Source organism: Glandiceps talaboti, chromosome 6 (genome assembly GCF_964340395.1).
Source record: "Glandiceps talaboti chromosome 6, keGlaTala1.1, whole genome shotgun sequence".
Lineage (NCBI taxonomy): Eukaryota > Metazoa > Hemichordata > Enteropneusta > Spengelidae > Glandiceps > Glandiceps talaboti.
Window position 1 is genome coordinate 8693449 of NC_135554.1, and position 17026 is coordinate 8710474.

At 35.3% G+C, this 17026-nt stretch overlaps 1 protein-coding gene across 1 annotated transcript in view; it reads right to left on the reverse strand.

Annotated features, from left to right (window-relative positions):
* Positions 1–7508: 7508 nt before the first annotated feature.
* The window catches only part of LOC144436800 (histone H2A deubiquitinase MYSM1-like), a 28841-nt gene continuing 19323 nt past the window's right edge, over positions 7509–17026 (reverse strand). The window contains exons 16-22 of the mRNA XM_078125660.1: positions 15674–15724; positions 15184–15319; positions 14689–14816; positions 13945–14077; positions 13010–13118; positions 12324–12381; positions 7509–7765 (exon numbers count right to left, since the gene is read on the reverse strand). Coding sequence (XP_077981786.1) covers positions 7571–7765; positions 12324–12381; positions 13010–13118; positions 13945–14077; positions 14689–14816; positions 15184–15319; positions 15674–15724 — 810 coding nt within the window. The 3' untranslated portion in view covers positions 7509–7570. The remainder of the gene's footprint in view (positions 7766–12323; positions 12382–13009; positions 13119–13944; positions 14078–14688; positions 14817–15183; positions 15320–15673; positions 15725–17026) is intronic.

The following is a 17026-nucleotide window of genomic DNA, read 5'->3' on the forward strand; positions in this document are numbered from 1 at the left end:
GTGTTTTTCCAAATATTCAGTCATTAGAATACTAATTGTATGGCTCATTTACCGCAAGGCCACAAAATATTTTACCTTCTCACCTAAGAAATCTTCATTCCTTAAAAAGTTATAACAACCTGCAATATCTTTGAAGGAAATAAGGAACTGAGTCTTAAGTTATTATTCATGTGCTCATGCGTGACTTTCAAAACAGTGGTAAAAGAAATGTGAGAAGTGGGCTAGATAAGTTCACAGTACATTACTTTTGTTGTGATAATGAAAATATTGCCCAAGGGCCCTAAATGCCAATATACGAATACTGTGTACAGTACAGTCAATGTGAAACCCTAGTAGGGTTCAAGTACTGAAACTGATTTTGTCATATTTCATGTCGTTTTCTGACAAACAAAGGAAACAAGTCATTTACAAATCAGCTCCAGTTATCTGGATTACAATATCATTTGTTTCACAAATGTCATTTGAATACAAAGAAAAAATTCAAATACTCAAGGATGTATATATGTTAACGTAAATGTCGCAGGCAAGACCTAAACAAAATTCTTGAGAGAAAACGAATGTAGTAAAGTTCTTGTACCACAACCTGAACCAAGGTATCAGATCTTATTACTTAGGAGTAACAAGAACTTTGGTGTGAATTAAGGCACCCAAATCTGTGATTGCCCTCACAACAACGTTGTTTGCTAGGATCATTACTATGTTTTACCGACCTGATAAACGTGTTTAATTAAGGAAACAAAGAATGAAATATAGTGTTTAAGTCTATTCATTGCCAATACATACAATTTTAATAATAAGATAATGTCCCCTGTCGAAAATAAGTTTACCATATAGCTGACGTTAAGGATTAACCCGTCATTCAGTATTGAGTCTAGTTGGTATACTGTTACTATACAGTATCGTTATGATTCATACCTCCACTAGAAACCATGTTGGCATCCAGACTATCAGTACTCGCCAACTACTGAAATTGTGTGGGAAGGATGTTATATGATTATGAGCAATCTGTAGGCGAAACTAAATAGATACTGAAAAGGCACTAACAATTGTATGACAGAGCACGGGCATGAGGCAACAATTCTGGTGAAACTCGAAAATGATAATGATGTCATACAAGTAATAAAGGCCCAAGTTAGCTATGAGTCACATTTACATACATACTTCTTTATTTATAGTATATTTATTTTAATAAACTCATTATACACGTCTACACATATTTGTTATTTTGGGTATAAGGCCAGAAATGGAATGATTAAAAATATTATATGTACATGTACCTGTACACTTTCTGGTCTTTTAAAAAATGAAACATTTTTTATAATAATCGCAGAAAAAAGTTTATATAAATATGGAAGACTCAAAAAAAAAAATATAGAAAAAAGAAAGTATACAGATAGACATGGTGCAAAAACGACGCTTAGTGCGCTCGCGACAGCTGACGATCTCCGCTGCTTGGCGTGCTCGAGCACAAACATATTCCTTGCTTAAATTTGTAATACAGAGGGGTAGGACATGGCATCGAATAAACCAATCAGGACGCTTCAAATCGAACATGTGACCCATGAATTTTCTCTCGACGCTTGATACCACCTGCTGCCCTCTCGTGGTGAGATATATATTTCGCATGTTGCAATACATTGTGGAGTTTGCGGGACATTAAAACAGATTGCCAAAACAGCATATTATATGAACTGAAGCTCCGAAACGTTGCGTCTTTTGTGAGGGATATAAACAAAAACACAATTGATAATATCTTGGTTTAATAAATATTTGGTGCCGTAGAGTTTCGGTAGGCTCGAACACACAGTTGATTCTGGTCTATATTATTTTCATAAAATTACGTACAAATAATCATTAAACATTACTTGTCATATCTGTGTCGCTTCAAAATATACCTTTGAATGAAAGAGAAAATGTAACAACATCATTTGACTGAGTAAACAAATACTCGTAAGTTTGCCCGAAACAGAAAGCGTCCATGAACGAGGGCGATGTGGTTTCAAGCTTACGACGAAAAAGAACACCAAAGTGTCCTACCCCTCCTTTTTTAGTAAATGAGCAAATTGAGCAAATGCTGAGCAAATGCTGAGCTCGTGGAGGTTGAATTTTCAAATTCCAAGATTCGAATCATTCGATCTCGCGATCCCGCGACAGGACAGAGAAGTAAATTCTACGACCGTTGGGGCGCTATTCAATCGGTATACTCCACAGCAGCGTCCCGATCCCGTATATTCTATTTGTATTCCAGCGCGATTCGATCGAGTTAAATATATGTGTTTCTCTGTGTATTATAATTAGATATTAATTAGCGATTCAAGATACTGAAATAATGATAAACAAGAACTTGACGGAACTTGTTGATGTTGTCTATATTCATGTTATTCAATATTGTTATAGACACCAGAATTGTTGCCTCATGCCCTTGGACAGAGGGACAAAATGTACCATATTTTACTGTAAAACTTGTCTTAAAAAACTTGCATATACTAGGTATTGAATTGATCCTGTCCTGTGAGTATTGGAGTATGTGTACAAATAAAAACATGATAATTTTGAATGGAATTCTTTCCATTTTACAAAGGTCAAACAATAAATTATTTCAATTTTACAAAGGTCAAACAATAAATGACATTTGATTGTTCCAAAGTCCATGGCTCCGTTGGTACCAACACATTAATATATCTACTGGTCGACTGTCAGATGTCTGTAAGATGTCATGTAAAGATATCTTAGTTTATTTTGTTTTTTTGACAAGTTGCACATACTTGAAAACAGAACTGAAGTATGGTGTTTGTCATTTTAGATTTCAGAAAGTTTATCTTTATTAAAATTAGTACAGCCACAGTTCAACATTGTGAGATTACACAGCGTGATGAAATCTGTGATAGGATATGGCGGTTATCTCTTACTCACCTGTTCTTATGAAATGTAAGAACCATGTGATGTCAGCAAGAAATATGGAACATACTAGAAATAAGAACACACTGGAATTGGACTTTGAAAAGACTTCAGTGCAAAACTTGTCAAAAGTTATTTTCACGACTGAATGACTGACAAGGATTTTGATAATGTGTGAAAGAAATTGTTTTTCTTTAACATTCATCAACTTCCTTGATAATTTAATTAAAGAGTGTACAATTAAATGAAATGATGTTATACATTTTATTGAATTATATTATATATATGTGAATAAAATAGTTATGGACTGCAACATTGCGTATTTCAACCAGTAAGGTTTACTTGGTAACAATGGCATTGATAGACAGATGCAGTGATTTTCTGATTTAACTACACAAGTACTCATGGTAATTTCAATTCTGAAGTGTGAGGGCGCTGTTCAAGTGACTTGCGTCAGCTCTGACAATCTATTGTAAGTGATCACTTTCTTTTCTGTTGTCTACAGAATTTGTTATATATACCCAGAGATAAGTACTCTCTTTGTTTGTTGTCCATTACAAAGATATCAAAGTTACTGAAATTTTAGACTTGTACAACGTCAAACTGGTATTGATTCTGTTATCGCCGTGTGATTATTCAACAGTAAACCATGTGACCTTCCTAATGATAGCGCTCCTAGCTGCTATACAATTTACATGATAGAATCTAACTATCTGTAAGGATGTCCTGAGTGGACCATTGTGAATTTACCATATAAGGGAATCTGAGCAATTTAGGTGATAGTGTATCGGAATGTCCTGAATACATGTGTTTGTGTAAATCTAAATTTGGGACTTGAATAATGTAGGTCTGACTTCATCTGTCAGAAAATTATAGGAGGATAGTTTAAATTTATGGTATGGTTACTGAGAAAGCATCAAGTTTGTATGAATTAATAATAAAAATTGTCTGTGGCTACATTGTTAGCTCACCTGCCTCCAAGTCTCGGCTCTGCAGTCTCGGATTAAACCCACCCACCCAGACTGTGCTGGCTGGTATATTGCAGGTGACAGGTCTATATCAGAAATTGGAAATATTAGTGTGACATGTACTTCATGTTTCCTCTATATATTTTTTAATGTTATCTTTTTGAAAGATACAGGTATGAGTTTTCCTCCCTCAGCTTCTTAACTTTAACTAAAACCCTCAAGATGGTGGGAATGAAATAGTAACAATATAATATAATATATTCAATTGTCATTTACAAGTTACTTAAAAGTATTCCAATTTTAGTCAACAACAGTTCTAATCTAATTCTAATCTAAATATGTGAATGACAAAATTCTGTACATGTTAGGTGTTTCAATGGAACAAACAGCTGAATCAGTATTTTTTCAGCGACTTGCGATTAGATATCTTTTGAGATACAAAACAAACATTTCTTTGTACAAAAATACAATTGGACTGTTACGTCATCATGTGTGGTATTATGGTATACCCCGGTATATGCTAGCTGATATTATATTGGTGTAGCTTGAGAATTGAAATCATTTCAGCCAGTCATGTCTATGTATATGTTTTCGTATTGAATTAATTTACTACTGATGTACAATGTACTATATGCATTTATAAAATTAATTCCCAAGAAAAGACATCTGTCCAAAACATGTATTGAGTATAATAATACTGTGTCCACAACCTTTTATATGTATCAGTTTATGTGTTAAGAATACAATCACAAACCCTTGTGCTGACCACTAATGGTCACCAAACAAATGTACTGACCAGACTTACAGATAACAAGACCAGTGAATATTGACCACAGCCAGTACGCAAGCAATTCAGGTCACCAGACCAATTTACTGACCAAAGAAAATAACTAGACGAGGTTGGCCAAACCAATGTACTTGTACCAACACAAGCCTCAAGACTAGTAGTATACTGTTCAGAGAGGTGTTCACCAATTGAAAAGCCAAAACTATATACCAAGAACTTGCACAGGTCTACAGACCAATGTACTGGCCACAAGTATTTAAACCAAATATCAACATGTCTCGAGACTAATACACTCAAGATAATGCTGCAAATGAATTTACCAATACCAATCATGAAATAAATCTACTGACTGACACAGGTGACCAACCCAGTAACATTGATGATTTCAGATCTTCAGACCACTGATACTAACCAATACAACAAGCTATGGTCAGTGTTGGTTGTTAGTCTAGTATTGTAAAACTGACCAAAATAAATCCCTCAACTAGCAACTAACCAGTTAGGATGTCTAGACCACTTACTATAATACAGGAGTACTACAGGGTAGGTCTTCAGACCAATGGGGATCTTTGAACCAGAATTATTAATGCAGGTCTTCAGACCGACACAACTGACACAACACAACTAAATGAAGTATGATAGGTTTTCAGACCAATAAATATGACCAATGGAGATCTTCAGACAACAATACTGAATGTATGTCTTCTGTTAACAAAAAAGGAAACAATTGATAAAACCAGTAAATGAAATATTGTAGGTTTTCAGACCAGTAAAGTTGATCAAGGGAGATGTTCAGACACAATTGACCAAAAGAAGGTAATAAAACCAGTTAACAGAACAAAATTTAACTAATTACTATAGACCAGAAGAAGGATCAAAATACTTATGTTGTATTGATAAGAGTATGTCTTGCGCCTACGGAAACCTTCCTTTTTGAAAACCCCCACAATTGTAGACTAAGTCTTTCCTGAGATCAGTAACCTTTAAAAAACTGACCAATTGTAGGAAATTATTAATAAAAGTGCAGATTTAGTGAAATTTCTATTGCAGGAAAAACAACAAAAAAGTATTCCATATCAATTTATTTGTAAGATATTTCAAATTTCTGTTTCTGGCTGTTCAGTTGTGATTTTCATCAAAATCATCTCTTCAGAATAACAACCCTGTTGGTGACATTAGTACAAATAATAAAGATCAGTATTAAACAAAGATCTCCAAATAATAACTGACATGTTACGTTATCTCTGGATCAGTAATCGCTGTTGCTATCTGTAGGTGAAGAGTTCACAAACAGGTGGATTAGGGCCATCTATACCAATCAAAGACTGCCATATGTCATCACAGATAATACCCATCACGAGTCTGGTGTCATGTGATCTCTCCATTTGTGTCCTCTGAACCTCAAAGTAAATAATGGATCTCAGTTTGATTAAAACAATCATTGCAAGGTTGTACTCTTGCTTGGATCACTTTACTGTTTATTTCAGGAAATGGTGTTCTGTAATTTGTAGAGACATTGTGAGAATAGTGAACCCAGAGTTGTATGTGATTGTGGTATTAAAAACAATGTCTTGTTGTAATATTAACAATTTTGTACAGCACCTTTCCACATTGTGCTCACATATTATCCCTGGCACAGAGCCATAATGGCACAATAGCCCGTGCTACTTGGGGAACATACATTTTCACGGTAAAAATACTTCTGTAAGCTCACAGGATTAAATCATTCACAGGCAAACCCTATCTTACCACGTCCACAAATGTATACAGTTGGTGCACAAGTGGTCTAAATTTCACCACCAAGAAACACATGATAGTGGTAAAGCTTAAACTAGCAATTTTCAGACTTTGAGTCCTTACACTATTTAGTAATGCCTTGTGCAAAGTGATAGTTTTACTTTGGTCAATTTGAAATTTGTAAGCACGTGTGATTTGTACTCACAAAATATTACTATCTAATCATGCAAGGTTGTATTTTTTGGCTTGGTTAATTTACTGCCTAGAAGTCTTACATACTTATGAACAATAAATTGACCAAGATAAGTATATATGATTTGTATTTGAAAAAACACTGGGGAACTTTTAAAGTGACATATGCTGAGTTTGTTACCATATTACTTGGGTGAAAAAAAACTTAACAAAGCCATATTTCAGTATACATGTATGGTTAATATTGATGCATGTCTTGTATAACATTACAATTATCTTCTGGCATGGTTAGAATAGTTGATTGCATAGCACTGATTTCCTGAACATTTTTTATGTGTGTGATAAATTACGTCATCAGACCATTTATTGGTTATTTCTTGTAACTTAATTTGAGTTCAGTCAATTGGGAGTGGTGCTTCAATAAGTACAGTACTGTGAGTACCTTGTAAATAGGCAGCAACTACTATATTCAAATACATATAAACTCAGCATGTGGCCCCCTTTTAATCAAATATCAGGAAAGGTTATACTGTTGATTAGGTCAACTTCAATTCAATAAATACCTTGTGACATATGAATAGCAACTTATTAAAACAATCATAATCTGTTGGACACAATATTGTTAATAATCTCAATAGCTTTGTCTGTCTAGGCGATTGGTCATGTTTACATTCATTCATCAATGGTTCAAGACAACATATTCAAGAAATTTCAAGAAACATTTATTTTACCATTGAAGTATAGTATAAACTATAAATACAAAGTACATGCCATATTTATGGAATAAATAACAAATGCAAACAGATAAATATATATTTTATTTCAATGCTCAAAACATTACTATAAGAAGATGTATTTTGAAAGAATCATATTACCCCAGAAGGTACTGATTTCCAAATCATATTGAATTGTATGATGTATGAATTTCCTCTTGGCAGTAAAAATTAATAATATATCATATTCATGTATTATTGAAAATACTTCAATTCTATTCATCTTCTGATGATGATATATCTCTGTTTTCAATTTCTTTTTCTGTAGATTCATCATGGATATCTTCAGTGATCTGAACCATCTTGGTGGTGTATGATGATTTGATTGCTTCACTGATAAAGTGGAGGAGATTATTCCATAGCTGGAGATCATTGTTACATTGCACATAAGAATTCATGGACTCTAACATCTGTAAAAACAAGAAAGACAAAAGTTACGGGACTTGATTCCAATTCTATCATCTGTCATACAAGTCATATTGAAGACGTAATAATGTGATCTACGTACCGGTACCAGTGTTTATCAAACCAAGATGATACCATGGATGCAGAATTACACTAACCATACATTGAAGTGATATTTGTGACCTATATTACCAGTGATTTTGAATACCAACAATCTAATCTTGGTGAACATTTACTTGAGGACTTGGTTTGTGATTATTTGATTCTGTTTTGTATTAATTACCGTACTTGTCCTAGTAAAGTACCCCAGCCAAGCACGCAGTTAAAACTCGCTACAAAACAGTGTGAATTCAGATGTAGGCTTAGATCCATTCACACATGAATATCACTCTGATTACAGAGAGCTTGACTTGTATGTATTTGTAAACCTGTCTTTGTCTTCTAATAAATCATGAATTCTCAAGTTACATTGCTGTTCAAGTCGTGACAATTAACTGTCAATCCATCAAAAGATGATCCTCACTGTACTTTGTAATCTTGTCCTAGTATTGTTCTGGATTTTCATACCCTACTTGCACTTAAAACATATTAAACTGTTTGACATGCATGACTTGTATATATTAGAGTGTCCTATGACTAAAAATTCTCATTTCAGAGGTATGTACCATGGAATTGCTCAGCTGCTCTTCCTTTTGTGATTTTAAGACCCATGTTTATAAAATACAAAATATACATAACCCCCACCAGGCTACTTTGTTTGGTTATCAGGCAGATATTGTGTGATGACACAAACTTGTTAGGTGTGTACATGACGAGAGCAACATCCCACAAAGTAGTTAGGTGTGTACATGAAGAGAGCAACGTCCCACAAACTAGTTAGGTGTGTACGTAGATCAACAGAGCAATGTCCACTGGTATGCCATTTGACAACGGAGCGACAAAGTATTTAATTAATTAATTCTTGTACGTCACAGGTTAAAATCGATTTAGGGAGAGGCAATGATATGAGATGAATCATAGAGAACCATCATGAGTAAGCTATTTGGGTCTGAAGTTGAAGTTGGTAAAAAAAAAATGAAATAGTGTGTTTGTGAAGTGCAGTCAAACATACTCCATGTAAAGCATTTTTAATGCACAAAATCTTTCCATCAACAACTTTTGTTTGATAACAATTAAGACACCTTCCCCTTCTCCTGGCCTGGCCCTTTTCCTCCTCCCATCCTATCATCATCATCATCATCATCACCTCTAACTGATGAAGTAACACTTTGGGCCTCTGAAAATGATTGATACACTAGTTGCTGTATCACTGTAAAGTTTCTCAATGCATTGATGGTAATTTGCAATGTAATACAACTTCATGCCAGGGTATTCTTCTGATTAACCAAGGCATCCCTATTACCAAACAACCCCTAACGTTGACACAGCTTACATTGATAGAAGACATGGAAATACATAATAGAGAAAGCTATATCTATCGTTATTACAGTTTTCAAATGTATGGCATTTAAGATGCTGGTCATTTCTACACTCAGGTTTTGTTCTGAGCTTTTGAACTAGGGTTGAGGCTTGACAAGAATCAATGATGTATGCTGTTATGCCAATCTTGGCTGACTATTTTGTTGAGAGAACACTCTGGAGAGAGGTTTGGCACCCTAGAAAGAAGAGTGTGTACATGTATATGTATTACGTCCATATATTATTGATGTACCGGTATGTCCAGTACATGTATCAGGACAATGCCCTCTAGACCTATATATACAGATACAATGCCATAGTTTTCAACAACAAACCTTTAATTGTAACATTTTGATGTTTAGTTGGGTTATTGGTCCACTTGGCCAGCAGCCCAGCATTGTCTTTATGCTATTAAAGTGATAATCTTTTGCAAGGTCTTTGACACCGAGGTAAATGATACAATTTAAATCAAGAATTGGAAAGATGAAACTCGTGACAGTTCCACAATACCAAGGTTCCAGTGCCCGATTAAATATCCTGATAAACTTATGCATACAGCCCAAAGGACACATAACTGCACTTTGGTACATAATCCCCAACTCTATGCATCCTTATGATTAAAGAACTCTGAAGTTGGTTTTCAGTGAGTAAATACATGCCTCAAGTCGGCCCAAGCACCTTTAAAACGATCATAAATTTCTACAGCAAGTGCCGCTAACTAAAAGTGGCACAAGCCAAGATTATAAGCTTTTTACTCGAGTGAAAATACATTCTAGTACAAAGTTAGTGTCGATGCATGTCTTCTATATTAAAGTTACATTATGATTGTCTTCTGACATTGTTAGAACAGTTGACTGTGAGGCAGGGATTTCCTGAACATATTTGATATGTTTGATAAATTATGTCATCAAATCATTTATGGGTTATATCTTAATACCAGGTTAAATTCAAGATCAGTCAGTAGGAAAGTGGTGGTTAAGTACTAATGTATGCTTCAGTAAGTACAATACTGTGAGTGCCTTTTAAATATGCAGGAAAAATTACGCCAAAATATGTATAAACTCAGCTTGGGCCCCTTTAAACTAAAACAAAATGTTGGGAAACATTAACTACTCCTACAAAGTCTATACATCGCAATATGAAAACGGTGTCAGTGAGGTCACACACATTCTTGAAGTCCTTGGGCCTTGACCAATATCATAAATCTGTACATAGGACAAAAGTATTTAACATTTGATAGGTTGCAAGTAAAAACACACACACACACACACACACTAAATACACATAGTACAAGGCCAGTACAACTGTTGACAGGTCAGAAGAACCAGAAACACTTCATTTTTAGTTTGTTTCTGTGAAACACCACATAAACACAGGGCCTTAACACACCAACACTGACACACATTTTCCAAAATAAAGACTATAGCCCGATATTAATGTAATATCTACTTGAGGTTACAACACCAGTGCTATATGATGGATCAAATTCAATAACTGTACACCAATCTAGAATGAACCCCCTAGATCTTCTCCAGCTAGTAGTAAACGGAGGATGACCAACAACTGTGTAAGCTTATAAAAGTCTCTTTACTACCCGTGAATCAAAACATTATATCAGCTGAGCTAACAGCAGCTCTTAATAGTCATTGAGTATGTTTTGACAAACCGTTACCAACTCATATTATGATATATGATGAAGGCTATAACCCTTGAAGGAGGAAGAGAAATATTGACTCAAAGTTAACTACATCAACTGATCTTTGGACCCAGGAGCCCTGGGACAATGTTCTAGAGTTCAGAGGGGCATTGAAATGACAAGGACTTGACATGTTTTCATAATTATCATGAATATACACACCTACCTATCAAAATATCAAACTAGAGTGTTTTATGAGGGTGCAAGATATACATGTAGTTGCAAATAAAATACATCACAACAACACATGGATGGACTGTGTGTATCACTGGGGCAGTGTTGTTATCCATGCATGAATATGTTTGGATAATAGTTATGGTACAGAAAATGCTTGTAAATGAGTTTGAGTTGGCAAAGAGTGCAACCAAACTCTGCTAAGGTTTCTGTGATGCAGACAACATACATTGTAAAACTAGGGTGGGTAAGAGGTACTAGACCGTTATCTCCTCTACTGTTAGGAATGTTGTATCTTGCATGATTCTTTCTGTGTCACTGTCATTAGTGGTTTAAATTGACTAGTACCCCTTATTACTAACATAGGCATGTGACTAACCCAGTATCACTCTATCTATGTCAATAACAATGGTATGTGACAAACCAATTATCACCTTGCCTATATCACTAACATGGGCATGTGACAAACCATAGACTCTCCACCAACCACTCACCAATGTGACAAACCAATTATCACCCTACCTATATCATTAACAATGGTATGTGGCAACCCAATTATCACCTCGCAATGCAGTCTTGTTCCTATACAGTAGACTATCACCAATGTGACAAACCAATTATCACTCAACGATGTGATAGAACATTTATCCCCTAACTATATCAATAACATGGGTATGTGACAAACCAATTATCACTCACCAGTGTGACAAACCATTTATCACTCAACTATGTGATAGAACATTTATCCCCCTAACTATATCAATAACATGGGTATGTGACAAACTAATTATTACATATGTACCAGTGATTATTTTGGAGACACACAAACTATTGGCAGTACAATACCTACACCATTGATGCATACCCATATTTAACTGAGCATTGTGAGACCAGCACTATTTTGTTTCACCCAATTTAATACTGGTTTTCATCATTTGTATCTCGCATAATATGTACATTGTAACAATGACACAACCCTATATAATGATGCAATTGTCATGTGTTTATGGTGTTTTCTGAGGTTCTTTCACATGAACTATTCATGAAGGTATGGCTGCAGAATGCACCCCAAACACAAATACCCCTTGTACAGCCAACTTTTCCCTGTCGTGGAATGGGGTACTGAATATTATCACTTTTATGAATATGATAGATATAGCTACATCTGGTAGAGGTTTATTGTGGTATTAATTGTGTCTTACATTTAGTTATGGATTGATCTTTAAGATGCTTACCTTTTCTAAGTATGAGATTCCCAGGTCACTCCTATACTGTCTTAACATATCAATTCGACTGTAAAACATAGAGTAGTTTGATCATGGTTAGTTATTTGAGCCGAGTTATATAGTTCATTTGGTTATACAGTTGGTAAATGTGAAATTAAATAATGTGTGTGTGTGTGTGTGTGTGTGTGTGTGTATGTATGTATGTATGTATGTATATGCATGTGTGTGTACACACATCTGTCTGTGCATGTGTGTGTGTGTGTATGCATGTATGTATGTATGTATGTATGTATGTATGTATGCATGTATGTATGTATGTATGCATGTATGTATGTATGTATGTATGTATGTATGTATGTATGTATGTATGTATGTATTTGTTTGTGCATCTGTGTGTGTGTGTAATCCCTTTCTGTATTTGATTTAAGTAAGCAATGAAAACAATTGTTGGGATGGTACAAACATACATTGAGTGGTCTAATCAACTCTTTACTGTGGCATTTGAGAGTCGACTATATATCCATCCACTCAGTACATTTCATATACTATCCAACCACCATGCTACGTATGACATTGTTACTTGCAATAGAGTATCACACATTTCCACAAATATGAGAACATTGATCATAGATCTGTTACTACCATCTATAGAGACCAAGAGTTACGATACAAGAAATCTATAATCGTACACTTACTGGTGGTATACGGAGAATTTTTCAACCAATTCTTTCACTTTGGTGACCAGCTCATCTTCATCGGTTGAGTTTTCATTGTCTATTGTGAATTCAAACTGGTATGGCATTCCTGTGAAAATATCAAATAATATGAATTTTACAGATCTGAACCGATATGATGTCGGTCTACTGCTATGAAATGGAGTACTATCACTGTGAGATACGACATCAAATTCTGGGTACCTGCAAAATAGCATTTTACCTCATGCTAGAGAGTCAAAGTAGAACAAGAAGGTTGACTCATTCCCACTCATACCTATAGTAAGACATGTGAAGCACATGGAGTGGAAGGTGTGGTGTCGACCAAGAAATTGCTTTTTTTATGATGTGCCTAGGAAGTAATATTCTATTCCAGGTATCAAGAATTAGGTGTCTAGCATTCCAGACTACAGGAAACACTTGAATCAATTTTAAAAAGTTGCATGTCTATAAAAATATTTCTTTGTCTTCAGCAAGTTATCAATCTGTAATGTGGCCAAAACACAATATCCACCAGCCACAAGAGGGCGCTGTTCACAAGATGGGTTTATTAAGATAGAAAAGTCATAGTTCATTGTGTTTGTTCTATCATGGTTTTCCTCATTGAAATAGTTGTGACTGCTTACTTATGTTTACTTAGCCTTACATGTACACTGTAACTGTGAACATTACTCTACTTCTAGCACCAGAGGGGACTCTTTACAGGAAAGGTCTATCATCACATTGTTTACTAATTACTTACAGTATTTGTCAGTGTCATGTGTTTCTTCACTGACTGTTAGACATCTGAACTGTGATAGTGTACTACTAGTATAAATCTTGTTTGGATTGACAATACACTCTAACTTCCATCATTACCTATTCCTGTCACCAGAGGGTGCTCTTTATAACAAGGGTCTATTATCACAATTACTTACTGTGTTTGTCAGTTTCATGTGTTTCTTCACTGACTGTTAGACATCTGAACTGTGATAGTGTACTGGTATTTAGTCTGTTGTATGGACTTACAATAACACCAATGAATGCAGCACCTCCCTTGTTAAACCACTCCTACAGGTGGAAAGAAAGTTGAAGGTAATTACAATACATAATAGATTTAGTATTTAGTTTGGTAATATTGCTGACCCACACTCACTTAAATAGGTCTCACTCGCCTCAAAATAGGTCAGAAATGTATGGTTTGGGCTGATATAGACAGAATCTACAGTGAAAAGTTGGTTTTTAAGTTTCATAATTTATACTCTTTAAAGGCCTACTCTGCATATAAGTGATCAGATTAAAGATGACGATCATTATGTTAGATGACGTTGACCATGGAACACCCTCACAGAGATCATGAGAGTGAACTCACAGAACACCTAACTATGTAATTCTAGACTAAGAATAACAGACACCACACACGTACAATCAGGATCCCTTACCCAATCACATTGAAAAGTGATAAAGCATTGACTTTGCTATTCTTTCACACTGCAGTAAAAACAGGCTTCTAATGAAAACATTAGACATTGACTTGATGATTTTAATGGTTTCAATTGTTTACTTTCCAACTGATAATCAACATAATAATTTGTCTGCTTAAACAAAATTGTGTCTTGAGTGAAACACTAAGGGATCTTCATTTCTGCTGTAAAACTCTGCTAGATAACATCAATAATTACCTGGTACTTGGCTTGAGTCTCAATATCTCTGACAGAAGGGTTTGGTGCAAACCTCGGATGACTGTGATACCAACCAACTACATCATATCCTGATTTACTAATCAACTCACAGGCTTGTGTCTGAGATACTGAAATAAAGATAAACCATAATATACACTATGTATAACTTGACAATCACTTTCTGTTTGCCTTGCTGCCTAGCTCAGTACTATACCTGGATGGCATGAACACTTCACCAGTATGTTTTTATCATTTCCCACAATGCACCACTCAGGATATCAAAGATTGCAGGTTCACAAGTTCCATCTTGGTAGTATAGCTTATGAGCCCTCCTAAATTCGGTCCCTTCCAACATACAACCTCAATACACAAATCCTATATCCTGGTACATCAATTGCAATCATGGACCATAGAGTGGGCCTATGTGACAGTCCATGACTATTACAGACACAAGTCATATATACTACCATATCTTAGAATAAGTAATGACCATACCTGGATCCATTTCACATTGTAGACCAGTACTGATACTATTACAGGGTTCTGCAATCACTACATCAAGTTGATGGCAATCATGGTTGTATCTACCTCCTAGAAGTCCTATAACTTCAGCACTAGACAGGTGTGCATGCTGAAATGGCAGTATAAGTCAAAATACAGTGTTATGTACTAGTATCTACCAGCTGATTTGAGACAGGTGAAATTGGCATGGTTCATTCCATATTCCTATAACAACATGAATTATTAGCAATCCTTCATTTCTTGTATGGCCACAGGCTATGTTATTAGGAATCCACAGCTTTAGATGACTTGGTGATACTGGGGTTTGGAGGTAAATGAATCAATAAAGGTTTGGGGGACACTGAAATGAGTTTCTTTACATATGATAGTCACGGAAGGGGTTTCCATATTTGTTCAGGGAGAAGGAAAGCAAATTGTATCCAAAATTGAAAAGAGGCAAAATGCTAACTGTCGATACACTTACCATGTCCATTATTAGTAATGCACTTGTCTCTATACTAACATCAAAAGGTGCCTACAAATAAATCATAAAGAACATTACTGTTATCATGTTTGCTTTCTTAGTCTATATATTGCCCTGTTTCTCTATCATTCATTGGGAGTGTGTCTGTCTGTCTTCAAGTCTAAATTAGCATATCAGTGTATGCATGTGTTTCAACTGATCATGCCTTCCGAAAAAACTTGATGGAGTGATGTGCAATTTTCTTTCGGATCAATAAGAATATCTGTATGGAAATGTCTTACATGTAAATCATCATTTTGAGTAGTTCTAGATACAACAGAGAGTTCAGAATCTCCTACAATAGTGGTTTAACTACATGTATGGTCTACTCTTACAACTCAGCCCCATCCTAACTGAACCCAAATCATACACTGAATGGTAATTTTACCTTCTGTTACTTAAAGACTGACTACAAATTATAAATCTTTTAACTTAGGTTTAACCATAGACCCTCCATGGTCTATCGTTTAAATATGTTGTCTTGCAAGGGAAGTCTGTGTTAATCTGAGTCACCTTTGCTCTATGACAGAGATGACTGACTTGATGACAATGATGATGCTCTATTTTAGGGCAAAAACTAGTCAGAGTTTTGTTGAGACCATTCAGTACTTATTTTTGTTTTTAAAAAATGAGGAAATGATTATTAACTTTTTTACATTGTTTTCTATTTTTTTTTTTGATGCACACCAAGTTTGGCTATATGATAATTTAGACAATTAGTCTAGCTTGTTGTTTACACAACAAAAGACAAACCACAATAAAATCTACTATTAACACATTGTTTTCATACAACATTCAGTGATTGGTTTAGATCATGCCATGTGGTATGGATGTGACCCATTAGTGACCCCAATTTACATACAGCAAGGCACTAGTCATGTTCTATTTTCCCTAGGGCAATATACTCATGTAGTACAGAGTCTTTTTTGGTGATTTGCTTTGACTGCAGAATGACTATGTGCCTGATAATGTAATGTGTTATAAAAACACTTATTACCTTGCCTCATTCGGGCACTAGTAGACATCATATTACCCCTCATTCTGTTATGTCGCAACCCTCGGATTTCAGCAAACAGACTCACGGCAATTTGTCTACTAGTACCCTCATAGCCAGGCAGTAAGTGTATACTAGTGGACTTTGACAGACACCCTTGTCCACAACAAAAAAACTGACTTATATCACAGACCACTAAATCTATTTAGTGGTCTGGGCTGACATACAAAGTACACCTTCAATCAGGTCATGTGTCACAGTACTATCAGTTCATGTCTGCAAGAGATACAACATTATCTAAGACTTGTATCTGGTACAAT